This window comes from Cibotium barometz, chromosome 3 (assembly GCF_041138505.1).
Source record: "Cibotium barometz isolate CiBa-2024 chromosome 3, ASM4113850v1, whole genome shotgun sequence".
NCBI lineage: Eukaryota > Viridiplantae > Streptophyta > Polypodiopsida > Cyatheales > Cibotiaceae > Cibotium > Cibotium barometz.
In genome coordinates, this window is record NC_141048.1 from 68,267,533 (window position 1) to 68,286,223 (window position 18,691).

The following is an 18,691-nucleotide window of genomic DNA, read 5'->3' on the forward strand; positions in this document are numbered from 1 at the left end:
CTACCAAGGATATCGTTGATGGACAGTTGCCCGTGGAAGATGGGCATGATGCTCCTTTACATGATGCCCAGCACATGGATGTACATGTGGATGTTCAGAATGAGGTTGAGCAACCATGGGTGGAAGTACGTGGTAAAAAGACACGATTTGTTGCCCCGCGGGGGGATTTCTCAGATGCTGTTTGGCGGGGGCCTTTGCGTACTCATCAGGGGCCCTTACATACATATGCTCGTCGCCCTTTGGGTTCAGGTGCCCAGCAAAACAGACCAGAATTGAGAGGCCGGGAGGCCAACTTTCTCAGGGTACAGGGGTTCTTGGGGTGGATAGAGTAGAACGCTATCCTATTAGAAGTCGCCTAACAAAAGAAGCACAACAACAATTGCCTCTTATGTTTGGTTCGAAGGGTGAGGTCATCTCGCCATGGGATGGTCATTACCCTTTGGCACGTACTCGGGAACTCCAAGGGCAGTCTGAGATCACAAATACCATGTCTAAAAATGCAATGCTTCAAAAGGTTCGTGATTTGGCAGATTGTCCTGGGCCTAGTACACGCCCTTGTTGATTCCTTTTCTGGGAAGGCTTATGAAAATTGTACAATGGAATGTAAAGGGTATTTCTTCGCGCCAAAAGCAGTTCAAGCTTTGGCGTGCAACTTTTTATCATGGTTGGGATTTTTTGTGCGCAGTTGAACATAAGCAGCATAAGTCGGCTGGCAAAGCCTATGTATATAAGGGGTTTCATGTTTTCTACAGCGGACATCCTGCTTCGCAGTCAGGTGTTATGTTTGCTGTTCGTTCGCAGTTTCAGCCTTCTCTTGTGATTCAAGATGTTCATGGAAGATTTCTAATGTTACAGATTGTTTGGGATGATACGCCTTTATGGTTGTTAGGGGTGTATGCTCCAAATAATGCTCGTCCACGCCGTTTGCTGTGGAATGACTTGTGTGCTCTTTCAATCTCTCATCCTGGCTTTGTGATGGGAGACTTTAATATGTGTGTCTCCGGGGAGCAAGCCACGTCGCCTCATTCTGTAATGGATGGCCCGGAGAGAATGGCGTGGGAAGCTTTTGCAGCAAGGTCGCTAAAACAAGACATGTGGTCTTGGTTGCATCCAGATGAAAGGGGTTACACTTATGCCTCACAACAGTTTCGGGGCACTTATGCTAGATTGGATAGGATGTATATTTTACATCAAGATCTCGTTTTGCCAGAGGTTCTTACTATGATGGTTGATCAGCAACAGGTTTTGTCGGATCATTGGCCGCTTGTGTTTGAAATGGTCTATCATCCTGTGGATGCATATAAAGGCTTGTTGGGACGCTTGCCTTTGCGCTTAAATCACACTTTTTTGGAGCATGAAGTTTTTGATGTGTATATGCGTCAGTTGATACGACATTTCTCCACAAGATGTCCATGGCTGATTATCATGCTTGGCCAGTGTTCCTTACCAACACTCGGAAATTGGCGCGGCATTATGGTCTTGCTAATGCCTCTATACAAAAACAGCATGTGGCTCTTCTTGAGCCACTTTTAAAGGGCTTGCAGGCGTTCATGTTTACTGACTCTATGGATGCTGAAGTTGTGGATGCCATAGAATGGTTGAAAAAGGAGCTATCTAGGGTGCAGGAAGCACAATATGTTCGCTTTAAACTACTTGCACGTCTTGATGCTTTGCGGGATGCTAACTGTCAATCTCATCGCTTCTATGATAAGTTGCATCAAAAACATATGCGTGAGAATATTGTTAGGCTGATGGATGCCCAAGGCAACCTGGTTACTCAACCTCCTAAGGTTATTCAGCATTGCATCAGGTTTTATGAAGATTTGCTTGCCCCTCGAGAGGATATCTCGCCGGCTGTCCTGGCTACAAGGGAGTCATTGTTTGCTGAAGTACGATATCAAGTTGACCCTGATGTGGCGGTTCAGCTTGATGCTCCTGTTACTCAAGGGGAAGTGGAAGCTGTTCTCTCCAAACTTCCCATGGGAAAGAGCCCTGGTTGGGATGGTTTGACAAATGAGTTCTTCCGAAAATATGCTGATCAGCTTGCAGAGCCTTTGACGCTTATTTGTCAAAGGGTTTGGGATGAGGGATATATGCCTGCCGATTGGAAGTTGGGCATACTTCGTTTGTTGCCCAAAGTCCCTTCGCCTACTTCTTTGGCTCAATGGCGCCCAATCTCACTTATGGGTATTATGTATAAAATCTTTACAAAGATTTTTGCCAATCGCTTGCAGAAGGTGCTTCCTACTCTTATTCATTCATATCAATATGGATTTGTGCATGGCAGGAATATATTGCATAATATTCTTAATGTTCAAATTGGAGTGGATTATGCCAAGGCAAAGAAGCAAGAGATTGTGATGGTGCAGTTGGATCTTGAAAAAGCTTTTGATCATGTCAGCTGGTCTTTCCTTTCTCAGTTAATGACAGCCATGGGCTTTGGTCCCAAAATGGCTAATTTGGTGCATTTACTTGGCTCTGGCTCTATCACGCGGATTATGCTCAATGGAGGACTTTCGGATGGTATTTCTCTCACCCGTTCTCTCCGACAGGGCTGTCCTCTTAGCCCTCTTTTCTTTGCCATTGCCACTCATCCTATGTTATCTCGCCTAGATGCTATAGCATCGCATGGTGAAGTGGTTGGTTTGCATCTCCCTCATGGCAAGCAATTGGTTAAAAGCCCTTGCGGATGACACTTTTATGTTTCTTAGGGCCGAAAAAGCCAATATAGATCGAGCAATGGAAGCTTGGAATAATTTTGCATTGGCTTCTCGGCTGAAAATAAATTCAACAAAATCAGCCCTCATTGTATGCACGGAATTTGATCTTGAGGCATTAGGGTGGCAAGGCCGTGTGGTGCATAAAGGAGACATTGTTCGTCATCTTGGGTATCCGGTGGGTGTGGATGTGGACCCCCAAGCGCTTCTTGCTTGGATTTCTGCTCGGATCTCGGATAAATTTGTGTATTGGAAAGCTCAAGGGTGGCCTATGCACGTGAGGGTTAAGGTAGCTCAGGTTATTATGCTTAGCATGATTTCCTATTTTTTGCCTTTGCTACCTTGGACGCACAAATCTCTTCTACGTTTGGTGGCTCCCATTCGGTTTATGCTGTGGAAGAGGCAAGGAAATATTATGGGTCAAACATGGATAGCATGGAATCACATTACGACACCCAAAAGAATGGGTGGGGCTGCTTTACTGGATGTCCGCTTGCATATGGTGGCGCGTAGTGGGCGCTTTTTCAGGATATGTGTTTGCAGGAGCAACCTTGGGTATTCATGGCTCGTGACTTGATTGAGTTGGAGGGATTGTCACATGGACGGACACGCGTGCAGGCTTCATGGTGGGACATTGTGAATGCGGCTCATCCTGTCCGTATTCGCTCATCTCACATTTTATTGCATATTCTCCTTTCTTGGCATGAAGTTCTACTATTGGCTCGGTGGGATTCTGGTCATGAAAGACTACTTTCACGAAAAAAAAAAAGAGAGAGAGGATCTCTCTCTCTCTCTCTCTCTCTCTCTCTCTCTCTCTCTCATTTCCTTCGCTGTGTCTGCAATGCTGGTTGTTGTCTGTCGTGTGCTGCCCCTTCAGCGTCTAGTGTCCTGCCTCCTGCCGCCACCTGCTTCTTCTGCAGCCTCGCATGTCTGCCGTCTGTCCCCTGCTGCTCGTATTTCCTTCGTTTTTTTCTTCTGGGTGTGACTGTGTGTGTGTGCGCTGTACAGTGAAGCTCAGAGAGAGAGAGAGAGAGAGAGAGAGAGAGAGAGAGAGAGAGAGAGAGAATCATTCATCTGGCGTAGTTGTCATGGGCCTGTGGGAAGCGTTCCTCAATTGGCTGTGCAGGTATTCGGCAGCACTTTAGGGTTCCTCGAACATTTCAGCCACTATGGGTTGACATCATGCATGCAGTTGATCCTTTTACTCCATTGCCTCGGCCATCTGCAGATCAGCCTTGGCTTGATTGGGCACTATGTAAATCTGGTGACTTGATATCACTTTCAGCTAACCAGGTCTATCATAAGCTCGTATCAGAGAAAGATTGGGTTTCAGCCAAGGCCAATAAGGTGTGGGGATTGCACAAGTCTAAATCATGGTGGCAGAAAACTCTTATGCGTGGTTGGCAGTCTAAACTCCCTTACCAAGGTAAGGTTTTCATTTGGAGGATGTTGGTGGGAGGGTTACCTACACGGGATCAACTCAGCCGTCGTAAAATTACATTGGCCTCTTGCTTCTTCTGCATGACATGCACTGAAACAGTTATGCATCTGTTCATGAGTTGTCCAGTGGCCCGTCAGATTTGGTCTTTTGTCTCTCGCGTTTGGGAGGCAGTAGAGAGGTCTACTGTTTCGGCTCATCAGTGGATATTTGGGATTTGTCCTCAAGTCATTACTTCGGACAGTCACCTTGTGATATTCCATTTCCTTAGATGGACAGGACTTTGGCATATTTGGACTACACGGAATGGGTTCATCTTTGATTCCTTGTCTGGAATACATGGGCACATTCTACGTATCCGCGGTTTGCTGCTTTGGCAGTTTTCTTCTCTTCTCTCAGCTAGCTACTGGATGCAGATGTTATTTCGTTATGGTCTACGGCGGCTCGGCTGGCTCATCTTTGATGCTTTTATCTGGGATGCTTATTTGGCTAGGTGGGATTTACTGAAAAGTCTCAACTGGCCTCCAAGTCAGGGCAAGCAAGGAGCCAGCCCAGAATCCACATGACTTGTGCTAGTTCATACGTGCACCGGATGCACGACAGAAGATCTCTATCGCATCAGCGAATCTTTAGAGATTCCTCTCATCTCTAGAAAGGTATGTTGCTAGGAGAACTATCAAATCCTGTTGCCTCAAACGGGCCAAGGCAGTCACCTCCCAACAAGTGAAGATGTTGTCCACGATACCCACATCCTGAAAAAAACCTATCTGTGTGTCATGAATCAAGTCGGGCAGGAAGAGCTGAAGGCACTTGCTGATGGTTTTGGCTAGGATTTTGTAGGCGGTCCCTAGGAGAGTGATGGGTCTCCATTGTCGAATCTCCAATCTGTCTCCCCCCTACTTGGGAATCGAACCCTTTGTCAGCCTCTCTGGCATCGAACCGGTGGCCATAATCTCATTGAAAGTGGCTTTGAAGCTGCCTTCCATGAGATCCCAGTGACGAAGAAATAAAGATATCCAAAGCCCATGCTCCCTAGGGCATTTTCCCTAGGGGAGTGCTTGCAAAGCCTCAATCAGCTCCTCTGGAAGTAAAGAGTGTCATCAAGAAGGTCTGTAGAGGGGGAGGGACCACCTCTCTCGTGTGCTGCCGTACATGATCCCTCGCTTCCATCACTTGCACGGAGAGAGTGGCTCTAGAAAAAAGGGACTTTAAAAAACTTGTGGCAATGGCTCGAACCTGAGGGGAATGAGAGAGAATAAATCCATCCTGACCATGCAATCTGCGGATACCATCCCTCTGCCTGTGTGGGCCTGTGATATCAAAGAAATCACCAATGACCATGTCTCCAGCTTGTCCAGAAGGAAGGTCTAGCATGATATCTATACTCCACTCTCCTCTCCCCAATGGAATACAACTATGTCCAGGCCGCCACCATCAAGGCCTTAGCCACAGGCTGTCCGGGGCACTCTCTTGGAGATGCTGCAGGGATGTCAGCCTACAACAAATGCTCCTTTCCTGTTCTCTAGCTTTGCGAGTATGTTCTGTGTCACCTCTTGTAGCAAATCGGTGATCTTTCCAAGTCCTGTATCAAGGGCCACTGCGGCAAAACCATCGTGAAAACAAAGACCCTCCCAAATCTCCTCAATCCTACTACAAACCTCAGTCCTAAATAAGGCAATCGGGGATATGGCTACTCGAGTGTTCTATTTTGCCTCCATGGGTTCTCCAGGGAAAGGTTGACAAAGGCATGATTTGAGAATGAAGTGCCTACATTAATACCAACATGCCGCCAATGAGGCGATAGCTCAAGTGGTGAAGGTGTTTGCCTAGGACCAAGAGGTCCTGGGTTCAAAACCCCCCTTGGTGCGAATCTGAGCTCCCCCCCTCCTGCGTTTTTTCTCCAGTTGCCTACGCCTCTCCATCGCTTTTGCCTGCGTCCCCTGGGTTTCGCCCTTCCAACCCCCGCATTGCCCCCCCCCCCCCCCCCCCCACCCCCCCCCCCCCCCGAACTGTTGCACCTGCCTCCCTCCTCTGCGCTCACTCTCCCCTGCCGCCCCCCCTTCTTTGCCTGCGCCGTCTTCCCCCTCCCCTTTCCGCTTGCGCCCCCCTTTCCACCTGCACCCCCCTCTCTTCCGTGTCTATCCCTTCCCTCATCCGTAGCCTCTCCTCTGATTTTTTTCACCCCCTCTGTCTTCTACCAGTAGCTCTCTCAGTTCTTGGGGCTTTCTCCATTCGGCAAGTCCCCATCTCCCCCCCCCCCCCCCCCCTTTCCGTGTCTCTCCCTTCCCTCATCCGTAGCCTCTCCTCCGATTTTTTTCGCCCCCTCTGTCGTCTACAGGCAGTTCTCTCAGTTCTTGGGGCTTTCTCCACTCGGCAGGTCTCGACATTTTCTGGTCTTCACCCTCAAGAGGACTCCATGGCAGCCACTCCATCAACCCTAACCGAGGCCGCCGTTACTTGCTTATCCTTCTCTAAAGCGCACCTCCAACTTCTCGCTACGACTGTTGCATCATTAGAGGCCTCCACTCCTGTATGCAAGATTGTCGGAAGCCGCCCAATGCGCAGATAACTTAGAGATCTTTTGCAGGCGAGCCTCATTGGTGGGCTTGCAAAGATCATAGACATTTATCCTCTAGGGCAGGATTTTACCAAGAAAGAGCCACACTTTTTGGTCTCTCTTTGGTCCCTCAGGGACGTAGGGAGGTGTTTGTATTCCTATCAGTGAGGAGCTCTTACCGGCAGTGACAGGCTCACGTGTCATAGTCTCTCGATGAGCACAGTGGGTTACCATTATGATTGGAGAGGATTGCATGGGCTTCCTCAATGTCTATGCCCCAAACGCCGCTGCAGGTAGAGCCATATTCTGGAGCACAGTTCATCAAGCCCTTCCTTAGGCTAACTTTTGGTGCATGGGTGGAGACTTTAACATGATTGAGGCAGCAGAGGACAGACTCGGAGGAGGCACGGCCACAATCTCAGGCACATAGTACTCTGCATGGGAGGAATTGATCCTAGCACTCAAGGGACGGGATCCTTGGCATCTTCCAGAGTTTGGAAGCAACCCCAAGAGCCTGTGCTTCCCGTGGTCTGATAGGAGGAGCACCGGCCCCAACCTCTCTCGACTTGACAAGTTTTATGTGGATGAGTGGGCTTGCGGCCATGGGGGCATGATCGGCATCTTGGCGGGCACTACTTTTTCGGATCATGCTCCGGTTATTTTGACATTAGAGGACCCCTAGAGGCAAGACAAGCACATGAGCTCTAGGATTCCAGACAGCCTTATTCGAAACTCCGAGATCTGCAGCATGATAGAGCAGATTTGGGCGGGACTAGATCTTATTTCAGACTCTGCTGTGTGCACCTTGGATGAGAGCCTTGGTAAGATCAGCAAATTTTGGTAGGAGGCAACTCAAAATAGATTGGAGGGATTTCGTGGAGCAAGAGAGGAGTCTAAGGAGGGGTCTTGCTTCTCTTCAGCGGCTTTAGGAGACTTCCCCCGATAAGCCTTGGATTGAGAGTCAACTTGCTGCCACCCGTACGGAGATTAGATCCATCGAGGAGACGAGGGTGGAGTGCAGATACATGCCAGAGCTTCCTTTTTGGCGGCATTTGGCCCCAGGCCGGCGATAGATTCACAAGAGACTTCTTTGAGATAGCATGCCCCCACAAGAGGGGAGATGGTATTTGCAGGTTGTGTGGCTAGGATGGAGCCATTGTTTCTAGCCCCCCCCATGTGAGAGCCATCGCCACTGATTTTTTCTGATCTCTCTCACAGGTGCCCCATTATCCCCACAAGTGGTGGATGCACGCGAGAGGGTCTGGCAGCACACGAGAGAGGTGGTTCCCCTCGCTCTTCAGTCTTTCTTATTGACTCCCTTCACTATAGAGGAGCTGGCGGAGGCATTGACTACGCTTCCTAGGGGCAAATGCTCGTGGGCGGACGGGCTTCCAGCTTCTTTCTTTCTTTGCCACTCGGACCTCATGGAAGGCAGCCTTCGAGCTGCCTTCAATGAGATTATGACCACAAGTGCCATGCCAGAGAGGCTCTTAGAGGGCTTGATACACTTGATTCCCAAGGAGGGTGGTGCCAGATTGGAGATCTGGAAGTGGAGACCCATCACTCTTCTAGGGACCGCCTATAAGATCTTGGCCAAGGCCATCAACAAGAGACTTCAGCCTTTCCTCCCTGACTTGACAAGACCTCATAGTGCCACTCCTAGACTTTGAAAAAGCTTATGATAGAGTGGATTGGAGCTTTCTACAGGACACGATGAACCGGATGGGGTTCCCCATGAAGTGGATCCGTGGGGCTTCAAGACTCTACTCAGCCTCTCACAATCAGGTTCTTATTCAGGGAGCCCATGGTGGTGACAGATTTCCCTTTTCCTGCTTGGTTCGGCACGGCTGTCCTCTGGCACCGTACCTTTTCCTATTTGTCTCCGAGACCATGAGCAGTTTTCTCTCAGCCCAAGAGACCGAGCTTCAAGGATTGCGTCTCTCTCTCCGTACTCAGGAAGAGCTGCTAGCCTCAGAGTTTGCAGATGACACAGCAACTTACCTCTCAGGAGATGTGGGGAATCTCCAGAGATTCACTGAGGCGATCGAGATCTTTCGTCACACATCAGGCGCACAAATCAACTGGCACAAGTCGTGTGGTTTTTAGGTAGGCTTTGCACCCACCCAACTTGGCGCCCAATTGAGGCTTTCCAGTGGATCCGAGGGGCACTCCAATTCGCTATCTCGGATGCCACGTGGGCATCGACATCTCTTCGGAGGAGCAGCTCGCCCCTCTTCTTCTGAGCATTCAGAAGAAGCTTTTGTATTGGTGTTCTCCGAGGCTCTCCCTAACTAGTACAATGGTGGTGGCCAACCAGGTCCTTCTTGCCACCATGTGGTACATTACTTCTTGCTGGGCCTTCTCTCGAGCATGCATTGAAACCAATGGCCCAAGTCACAGCATACATTCAACATCCATCACAACATGAGCATGAATCAATACATTTGTGACAAACCATAAACATATACATCCTGAAAACTACATAAAATAATCTTGCACATGACACTTCACTAGGAGTTGAAGTTGGGCCAGCAACCCCCCCCCCCTCCCCCTCGAGATATCTTTATCACCAACTGAGTAATCTCTTGTACAAGATGAAGGTGCCCAGGAGTTCCACTCCTTTGCCAGCACCACCAGATTTATCCAAATCTGTGAAAAACAAAGTAATACAGGCTCTCTGTCACCAACCGGAGCAAAGTAGTCACCAACTGCTCAATAAAGAAAGCAAACCCTCGATCACCAACCAGGGCCAAAGCAGTCGTTGGATTCTCTTAGACCTGGATTAGAGGTGTTTCATGCTTGTATCGGGATGCTCACTATAGTGTGCTCGCATATGGTGGTAGAAGTGATTGCTTCTAGATCTCACGTTCTGTACGACAATTATGCCTCTTAGCCCCCCTGTTATATCTCATTGTTACCGAGGCAATGAGCATCTTTCTTCGCTCCAACTGCTGGAGTTTCTAGTTTGAGTCTGCCCTTCCACAGTGAGGATGAGCTTTTGGAACTCTGAGCTTGCTAATGATACTGCTATCTCTGTCAAGGCCTCACACATGTTTATGTTCCTTTCGGATTGCATTGGAGGAGTTTTGGCTGGCTGCAGGGAGTATCCTTCATATTGGCATAAGTCAGTCGGTTTTTGCATTAGTGACTCGCAAAGAGTCAATTGGGGTACAGAGCTCAGGTTTACTTGGATTGATAGAGGCTGTACTGCCAGATATTTGGGGTGTCAAGTTGGGGTTGATACATTGCCTGCACAATAGTTTGCACCAATACTTATAAGCGTTAGGAGGGAACTTCTTCATTGGTATTTTAGACTGGATCTAGCCTCCAGAACCTTGGTGGTTAACCAAGTACTGCTTGCCTTAGCCTGGTTCATTGCCTCTTGTTGGTGCTTCTCTCATGGATGCATTGGCCGGTTGCAGAGAGTGCTCCGTAACTTTCTCTAGTCAGGTTTGGATGGTACACTATACACCCAGACCAAAGCGGCTTGGGAGAGTGTTATATGCCCTAGACAATAAGGGGGGCTGAATATTGTAGATCCGGATATACAATGCAGAGCATTGCATTGCAAGTTAGCGGTCAGAGGATTCCTTCCAGGCACTAACTAAGCCTTGGAAGAATTTCTTTACGTTTTGTATTTCCAATTGTCCACTTCGTAGTGGTGGAGATTGGATGCTCAATTCACATTTCATCTTACTCAGGTAGAGTATAGGGCACCTTCCTCTCCAATTATAGCTGCTAATATCAAAGCCTAGAGTAGCATGAGACCTTTCTTGAGACATAGGCTTCCTAAATCCGAGGATGAGGCTGATAAACAGCCCATTACGTGGCATGACCTCATTAGAGATGAGGTTGGGCGACCTTTGGGTGCGTCTGGATATATGCAGTGACCTGGCTGGGAGAAATATGCATCAACAATGGCCTGGCTCAGAGAGATGTGCATCAACAATTATTTCTTGGAAAACTTTTAAAAGTCTCCCTATGGATCGGAGACTAGCATCTACCCAACACGTCTATGGGAGTCTTATACAGATTGATCAAATTGATGCAGCTATACCTCATGAGTGGACTACTCACACATTTCATGATCAACATCATCCTAGGTGGATGGGAGATTTCTCCAGGACAAGAGTGCCATTACGTGTGTTAGCCTTGCTGGATCAAGATGAGGAGGGAGATCATATTTTTTATTCTATCCATCCAGGATGGAGATTGTTGAAATGTTACACGTAGGAGATTATTCTTGGAACTGCCCTTCATCGAGTGAGAGTAGTTAGTCGCTCAGGAAAGCACTCGCATATTGACCCTCCGCCTGATATTGTGACCCATGAGTCTTGGTGCTTATGGTTGTATGGTGGATGTCATATCAAATATATTCATTGGGATCCTGGTGAGTGGGAGTGGATTGATGCAACCAATCCTATGAAGAGTCAATCTTTTTTCAGCTACACTATCTGTAATGCTAGGCTCTATAGTTCAGCTTATGTGCAGATTGAGGAGAGATACCATTTATGTTACTTGGGGTGCTATTGCTTGGCTCACTCACTCTGGTCCACAAATATTTTTTGAGGGCACGGATATGGACACCGCCATAATGAAATGCAGAGTTGTGACCCAACGTTGCATGCTACAAGATATTCCTTATACACAGTATAGACCACCTCTGCAAAAGATTGATACTACTTGGGAGCTCATTGCCAATATCATAGCTTGGTAGATTTGGAGGGCAAGATGCACAAAGGCTATTGAGGGCACACAAATACACGACACTTAGTGCATTGTACTATATGGGGAGATATTATTCACTCTTATGGGCACATGGCTCATATACAGGGACCATCTAGAACTGTGCAAGCAAAGCACATTGTTTGCAAAAGGGGGTGGGATCAAGGAATCTTTTTCTCAATGATCCCCACAGGACTTTCTTGGCACCCTTGTGCCCCATATTGGTTGAGATCACCCTACATTTTGGAATGAGATCATTCCATGTCATACCCTGCTTAGAGCAAGGGGGTGTCTTTGGGTAGATTGATGTAAGCACAGCCAGGTGTGGTCAAGCTCTTCTATTAGGCCTAACGGGAGAGTTCCAAGTGTTGGCACACCATGTTCTTTTGTATCACGTGTTGCAGTTTAGAGCCCAAATCACCATGGCTATTGACGGTCTTCTAAAACATCACCCCAGTGAGAGAGCTATATTTATGTTTTCATTCTGTTTTATTTTCCATTCCATGATGAGATATGCCATGGCCATTATTGTACCACTTTGGTCTCATAGGCCCATTGGGTCTTTAGTAGATGCTTAATATATCTTTCTTTTCTTTCTTTCTCTCTCTCTCTCTCTTTGAAATTACTGCCTGTGAGAGTAAACTTTTCCACATGCATAAAAACATTGCCTAAATAACTGAAAAAAGTCTAGATTGTCATAAAAAGAATTAAAAATACAGCAGTGTGCACCTCTAGATGAAATACTGGTTGCATCGAGGTCCTCTCCATACCCATCACAGTAAGTGAAAATGAAGCATCCCCTTCATGCAGAGATTCCATGTTGTGCCCATATATGGGGCTCTTGTTATCTATTATATGCCGTACCATCACTCCATATCTCAAGTATGATACCTATTCAAACAACAATATTGTCCATTAGCTCTGTACATTACGTCATCTATCACTTAGCTATATCGTTGTACCCAGCTATTAGCCTTTTACATTCAGTTCATTTCATTTTTGTACTATCTACGATGAGATATATCATGGAAACATTGTAACACTTCGGTCTCATAGGCCAATTTGGCCTTTTGTAGACGTTTGATATAACTTTCTTTCTTTCTCTCTCTGTCTCTATATATTCGGGCTATACATTGATGAGATATCTGACTACATAGACAGACAAGAAGGACCAGAAGCACGATTGGCACGAGTCTTGATACCTATCCAATTGTATGCAGACGACATTGTCCTTATCTCGGACTCACCAAGGGGCTACAGACACATTTGGATGCATTACGGGCCTTTTGCGAGGACCGGGACCTCACTGTCAACCTTAAGAATACCAAGGTTATGAAGAAGGCAGCCGAAACCAGATTGATGCGTAGCTATGCAGCCCTCGGCTCACTCGACTCTCGAGGCAGTGCTCACAGATACAGTTTCATGAGCCAAGGGCAAAGCTCTGGCGATTTGACACACTAGTCACACCTGCACTATTGTATGGAGCTCACACCTGGGGTCCAGTGTGTACCACAAGAGGAGACGGGAGGGGGGAGCCAGCCAAGACAGATACGGAAGAGGTATATGATGGGTGGAAGCCGATGGAGAGGCCCCTAGTGATGATGATCTCGCACATGATTAGGAGTAGGCCATTAGTGCCACCTGAGATTGTGCGAGCGGAGATGGGGGCTACACCGATCATGATAGAGGCTCTATTCCAGGCAATGACGTATTGGCACATGGCATACATTATGGGAGCTCCCACCAAATAGATACCCCCGTCTTGCCCTAGAGTCCTCGAGACAGCTGGCACTAGATGGAGACACACAGTGCTGGTATGCATAGGTGAGCACTTGGTTCAGTATACATGGCATGCAGATAGGGGCACTCCCCCCCGTTTTAGTACAACATAGAGGCCCCCGCCTTTGCTCTCAGCCGCACAGAGCTGAATAGGGTCATTAGGAAGGACATTGTGAGACTCGACCCCTAGGGACAAAGATGGCCTTCGTCAGAGATCATCTTCTTTGCTTGACATAGGACGGTTTCATCATACGCCCACGCTACATGGACAAACATATGTCATTTGGGGTGCGATGTGCGATTGGACAAATCCACACCTCATCCAATCAGTTGAGAGTGGAGACAACCAGATATGGGCCGGAGGCAGCTCCACTAGAGGATAGGATATGCTAACTTTGTCATACAAAGGCTAAGACAAAAGCCCACTATATACGCCGATGCCCGGTATACTATGAGATCAAGGGGAGGTTCCACTACCTCTTCTGAAACGGTGTGAGGAGAATCCTGAGCCCCTCCCAAGCATGGTGTAAAGATGAATAAAATGTACATATGATAATGTATGATGGATCCAAGGTGGCGAAAGGCGACGCATGGCGAAGTGGATAAGAGCAGGTGCACGAAATGAAAATGGAAAGTGTGAATGAACAAAGGAAGCAGGGGACAGGTTCTAGAAGGAAAGCGAGGCAACGACAGCTAGGAGGAGGAGAATTGGGTGAAGTTTTCAGTGTGACTCATCGAGAGTGTGGCTCCAGAGACTACCAAGTGAGAGACTGTAGTTGAGTGGGCTCTTGCAAATCAGTTTGTTGCAAGCTGGAGTTCCTGCTATTTTTTCCAAGTTTTCAGAGAAGAGGACAGTGCAGTGTGAGAAAGATTGGTTGGATCAAAGCGAAGGGAGAGCTTGAGGCCAGAGAGTCTTGAAGGAAGAGTGTGTCCTTGGATCTTTGAGGAGCTGAAATCCGTTAGACTTGATTCACATCAGTTTCTTCTCAATTGTTGCTACCTTCTTGTCAGCCGAGTGTTGTTTTTGTGTGGAAAGGCCTATCATGTGTGACAGTGTAATCAGAGTTTAAAGCTGTGTTGCCTAGGTTCACCTGAGGGGAATCCTTGAGTTTTGTGTTTTCTTCTTATGTTGGTGCTCATGTCTCAAGGCTGTTGAGACAGTGAAGTGTTTTGTGGTTTATCTGAAGCATACAGAGAGTTTGGGTCTCATCTTTTGTTTTGATGTTTTGGTTGTGATGACTCAGTCTTTTATGATTGAATTTATGGAGATGAAGCTCCTGTGTGTGTAAGTCTGAAGACTGGGAATCTGATTTTGGGTCGGTGTTGACTCAGTATGTGTCAGTTGAGAAGAGAGGGTTTTGAGTCAGTTGTGTGTCAGTTGAGTATCCATTGTGATGGGTCTTTGTGTGGTTTGAATGATTTGAGGGTCTAGAGGTGTCAGCTGACACAATGGAGAGAAAACCTACTTCGGCTGTGTTAGTTTAGTCATCCTTGAGAGTGTCAGTTTTGAGGCAGCTGAGTGTCAACTGTAGTTAGCAGAGAGCTTATAGGGTGATATCTTGATCAATTTGAGGCTGCCTGACGGCCTGCGGATGTCGGAGGACACTTGAGGAAGGTTCTGTTTCAGTAGAGGCTTCTGAGTCAGCCGGTTCTGTGTTAGATTGCTGAGGTAGTTTTTAGCAGGTGAGTGTCAGCAAAAGGATCAACAAGGAATCCAGGGAGGTCCTGGGGATGTGGATGTAAGATCAGATGATGCTTGAGGACAATAGAAGAATCTGGAGGACAATTTTATGATTGGGGACTAGTGGAGGATTTCGGAGGCAGTTTCCAGCCAATTCTGTGTCAGTTGGGAGTTGTTTTAGTTAGATGGAGGTCAACTAAGGTCAGCCGCCTTGGACATAGAGATTGGGGACACGGGACCCCAAATTGAGGCAGAGGCTGCTTTTGTTGGCAAAGAGGTACAGGTGACTCCTCTTATTGGCAAATTGCACATACATATAGATGGTTATTTGGATCATGAGCATTTCTTGATTGCCCCTCTCAATGGATGTGATGTTTTGCTTGCTTAGCCTTGGCATCATAGGCTTGAGCCCCGCAAAGAATATAAAACCAACAGGATCACCTTTATGCATAAAGGCCCCATGCATGTCATTGATGCTGGCAAAGAAGGGGATTCTATCCCACTTGTATCTCACATCCAAATTAATAAGGCAATCAAAAAGAGTCTTTCGTGTACTTGGTTCTTGTTCGTTGCAAAATTGAACAAAGTAATGTGAATGTGGATGTATTGACTCAAGATAGGCTGAATTTTCTTAATGCATATAAAGATTGTTTTGCCAATGCATTGCCTGGAGAACTACCTCCTTAGAGACCCGAGAATCATCGCATAGATCTTGTGCCAGGTAGTTCCCCACCTAACAAACCCGCATATCGTGTGAGTGCCGCACAACAAGAGGAGATGATGAAGCAAGTTAATGAGCTTTTGGAGAAGGGTTTGGTTCAGCCAAGCTACTCACCGTTCTGTTCACCTGTGCTTCTTGTGCAAAAGAAGAATGGATCCTTCCGCATGTGTGTGGATTATCGAGCTCTAAACAAGCTCACCATCAAGAATAGGTTTCCAATCCCACACATAGCTGACATCTTGGATAAGCTTGATGGCTCAGCTTGTTTAAGCCGTATAGACTTAAGGAGTGGCTATCACCAAATTCCTGTGGTACCCCAGGATGTCCATAAAAACACATTCAGGACAGCTTTCGGATTGTAGTTTTTGGTGATGCTTTTTGGCCTTACCAATGCCCCGGCAACATTCAACCGCATGGTGGACATGATATTTCGACCCCATCGAAAATTCACAGGTGTATTCTTTGATGATATCTTGGTTTTCTCTAAGAATGAGGAGAAGCATAAGACTCGTTTAGCTACAGTGTTTGAAGAGTTGCGAAAGCATAAACTCCTCATAAATGCTAAGAAAAGTGAGTTCTTCCTCTCAGAGATACACTATTTGGGACACACTGAATCCAAAGAGGTGTAAAAATGGATCCTACCAAGATTGGAACCATTCGAAATTGGCCAAAATTGCAAAATGTACATCCAGTGCGTAGCTTTCTTGGGTTATGTTCATACTGTAGACGATTCATTAGGCATTTCGCTAAGATTGCCTTGCCATTGCATAATCTTACAAAGAAGAAAGCCACCTTCCAATGGACTTCGAATGAGCAAGATGCCTTCTTGCAACTCAAAAATGCTATCATTTGTGGGTCCGTATTGATTGTTCCCGACTTACAAAAGCCATTCACAGTGGAATGTGATGCATGTGGGAATTGTATAGGGGCTGTCCTAAATCAAGAGGGTCATGCAGTTGCTTATGAGAGCCATTGATTGCATGATGCCGAGATCCATATGGACATTTATGAAAAAGAGCTCTTGGCTGTAATTCGTGCCTACAAAATATGGAAGCATTATCTTCTTGGGGCTGAATTTGTAGTCAAGACAGATCACCAAAGCTTGAGGTACTTTCTATCTCAAACAAAGCTCTCGGAGCATGGCAAACTTTCTTTCGATGTTTCATTTTCAGATTGTACATACTCCACGAAAGAAGAATGTACTGGCAGATGCTTTGTCCAAGAAGCCTTATATTGCTGCAATTTCAGTGGCCTCTCATGGGGACTTATCTACCATGCGTGATTTGTATCATTTGGATGCTAATTTTTTCCATATATGGACTGATTTGATGGCTGGTCACTCGCATGTCTCTTATGTGATCAAAGAGGGTATCTTATGAAGGATAATTGCCTTTGTGTGGCGAAGGATATGCGTCCAAAGGTTATGGAGGAATGTCACGCTCTACCTTATGCTGGTCATAGAGCTCTTCTACCTACGACACGCATGATAGAAAGATATTTCTTTTGGCCAAACATGCATAAAGACATTGAGGCTTATGTACGCACATATATTACTTGTCAAAAGGTGAAATTTAATAGGCAAAAGCGTCCAGGTTTGCTTCAGCCTTTGCCTTTTCCCTCAAAGCCTTGGGAAAGCATTACTACAGACTTCATTATGGACTTACCTAGATCCCAACATGGGAATGATGCTATTTGGGCCATAGTTGATAGGTTTAGCAAAAGCAAGCTCACTTTTTGCCCGTCAAGAAAACCATTAAAGTTGATCATATGGTGAAGCTTTTCCTTGCTCACATATTCAAGCATCCTGGTATGCCTAAGTCCATTGTTGGGGATAGAGATCCCAGGACTACGAGCCTCTTTTGGAGGGCTTTATTTGATAACATGGGCACTAAGCTTGAGTTCTCATCTGCTTATCACCTCCAAACACATGATCAAAGTGAGGCTGCAAATTCTACTGTGTTGCATTTGTTGAAATGTTATGTGGCATATCAAAAGAGTGCCTAGGAGAAGTATCTTCCACTTGTAGAGTTTGCCTACAGTAACATAGTACATGCCTCCACGGGAAAGCCCCCATTTGACATTGTTTATGGCGCATAGTGATCTTGCCACCCATCCTTCGTACAAAGGATGAGTATGTACGTGACTTGGATGTAGCCTTTGCTCTCACGTGCGGACAGCCATTGCAAGGTCACAAGACAAGCATAGAAGGAACATGCAAGTCAAGGAAGGTGATTGGGTATTGCTGAAATTTGAGAAAGCTAGGCTTCGGAAGAGGCAAGGATGAGAGGGATCATATCCAAAGCTTTCTACTCACTATTATGGACCCTTCAAATCGATTGAAAAGATCAATGAAGTGTCCTACAAGCTTGCTTTACCCAATCATTGAAAGATTCACAATGCTTTTCACGTGAGTATTTTGCGGAAGTATGTGGGGCCAGATCCGGAAGAGCCTTTCACAGAAGATCCGCCTGAGATTGATGAGCTTGAGGAGATCCTAAAGCCAGAGCAGATTGTATTTCACAAGGACAGAAAGTTACCACATGGGAAGCTTTCCAGGAGATACCTTGTGAAATTTAAGAACTACTTACCCATTGATGCAACGTGGGTAGATGAGGATTATTTTATTGATTACCCGCAACTTTTGCAGACATATCTTGAGGCTTTTCAGTTGAGGTCAACTGTTTAGAAGCCGGGGCCCAGGAGAGATGTCACCGTTTGGTCCATCTCCATTTCTAGAGCCACTTCTATGGGACTGTCACTCCATAGAGCGGCCAGATTTGTACCATGTTCACATGTGGCCAGGCCAGTGCCCCATGTGAAAGGGTCAGTCATTTGGTGTCACATGGACGGGAACCAGCATTGTGCCACCTGTGTGTGATCAGCATTGTGCCATATGGACAGGAGGCTGTTTACTACCACCCGTGTATGACAAGGATTGCGTCTTATCCATGGGACTGTCAGTCCATGGTAGGACTGATATTTGTGCCGACCTTGTCTATGGGATTGTCACTCCATACGAAGGCCGAGCCAGGACTTGTGTTTTGCCTACGGGACTCTCACTCCATAGGAAAAC

At 46.7% G+C, this 18,691-nt stretch overlaps 1 protein-coding gene across 1 annotated transcript in view; it reads right to left on the reverse strand.

Annotated features, from left to right (window-relative positions):
- The window catches only part of LOC147640455 (uncharacterized), an 84,791-nt gene that overhangs the window by 8,040 nt on the left and 58,060 nt on the right, over positions 1-18,691 (reverse strand). The window contains exon 7 of the mRNA XM_086780816.1: positions 12,167-12,328. Coding sequence (XP_086636942.1) covers positions 12,167-12,328 — 162 coding nt within the window. The remainder of the gene's footprint in view (positions 1-12,166; positions 12,329-18,691) is intronic.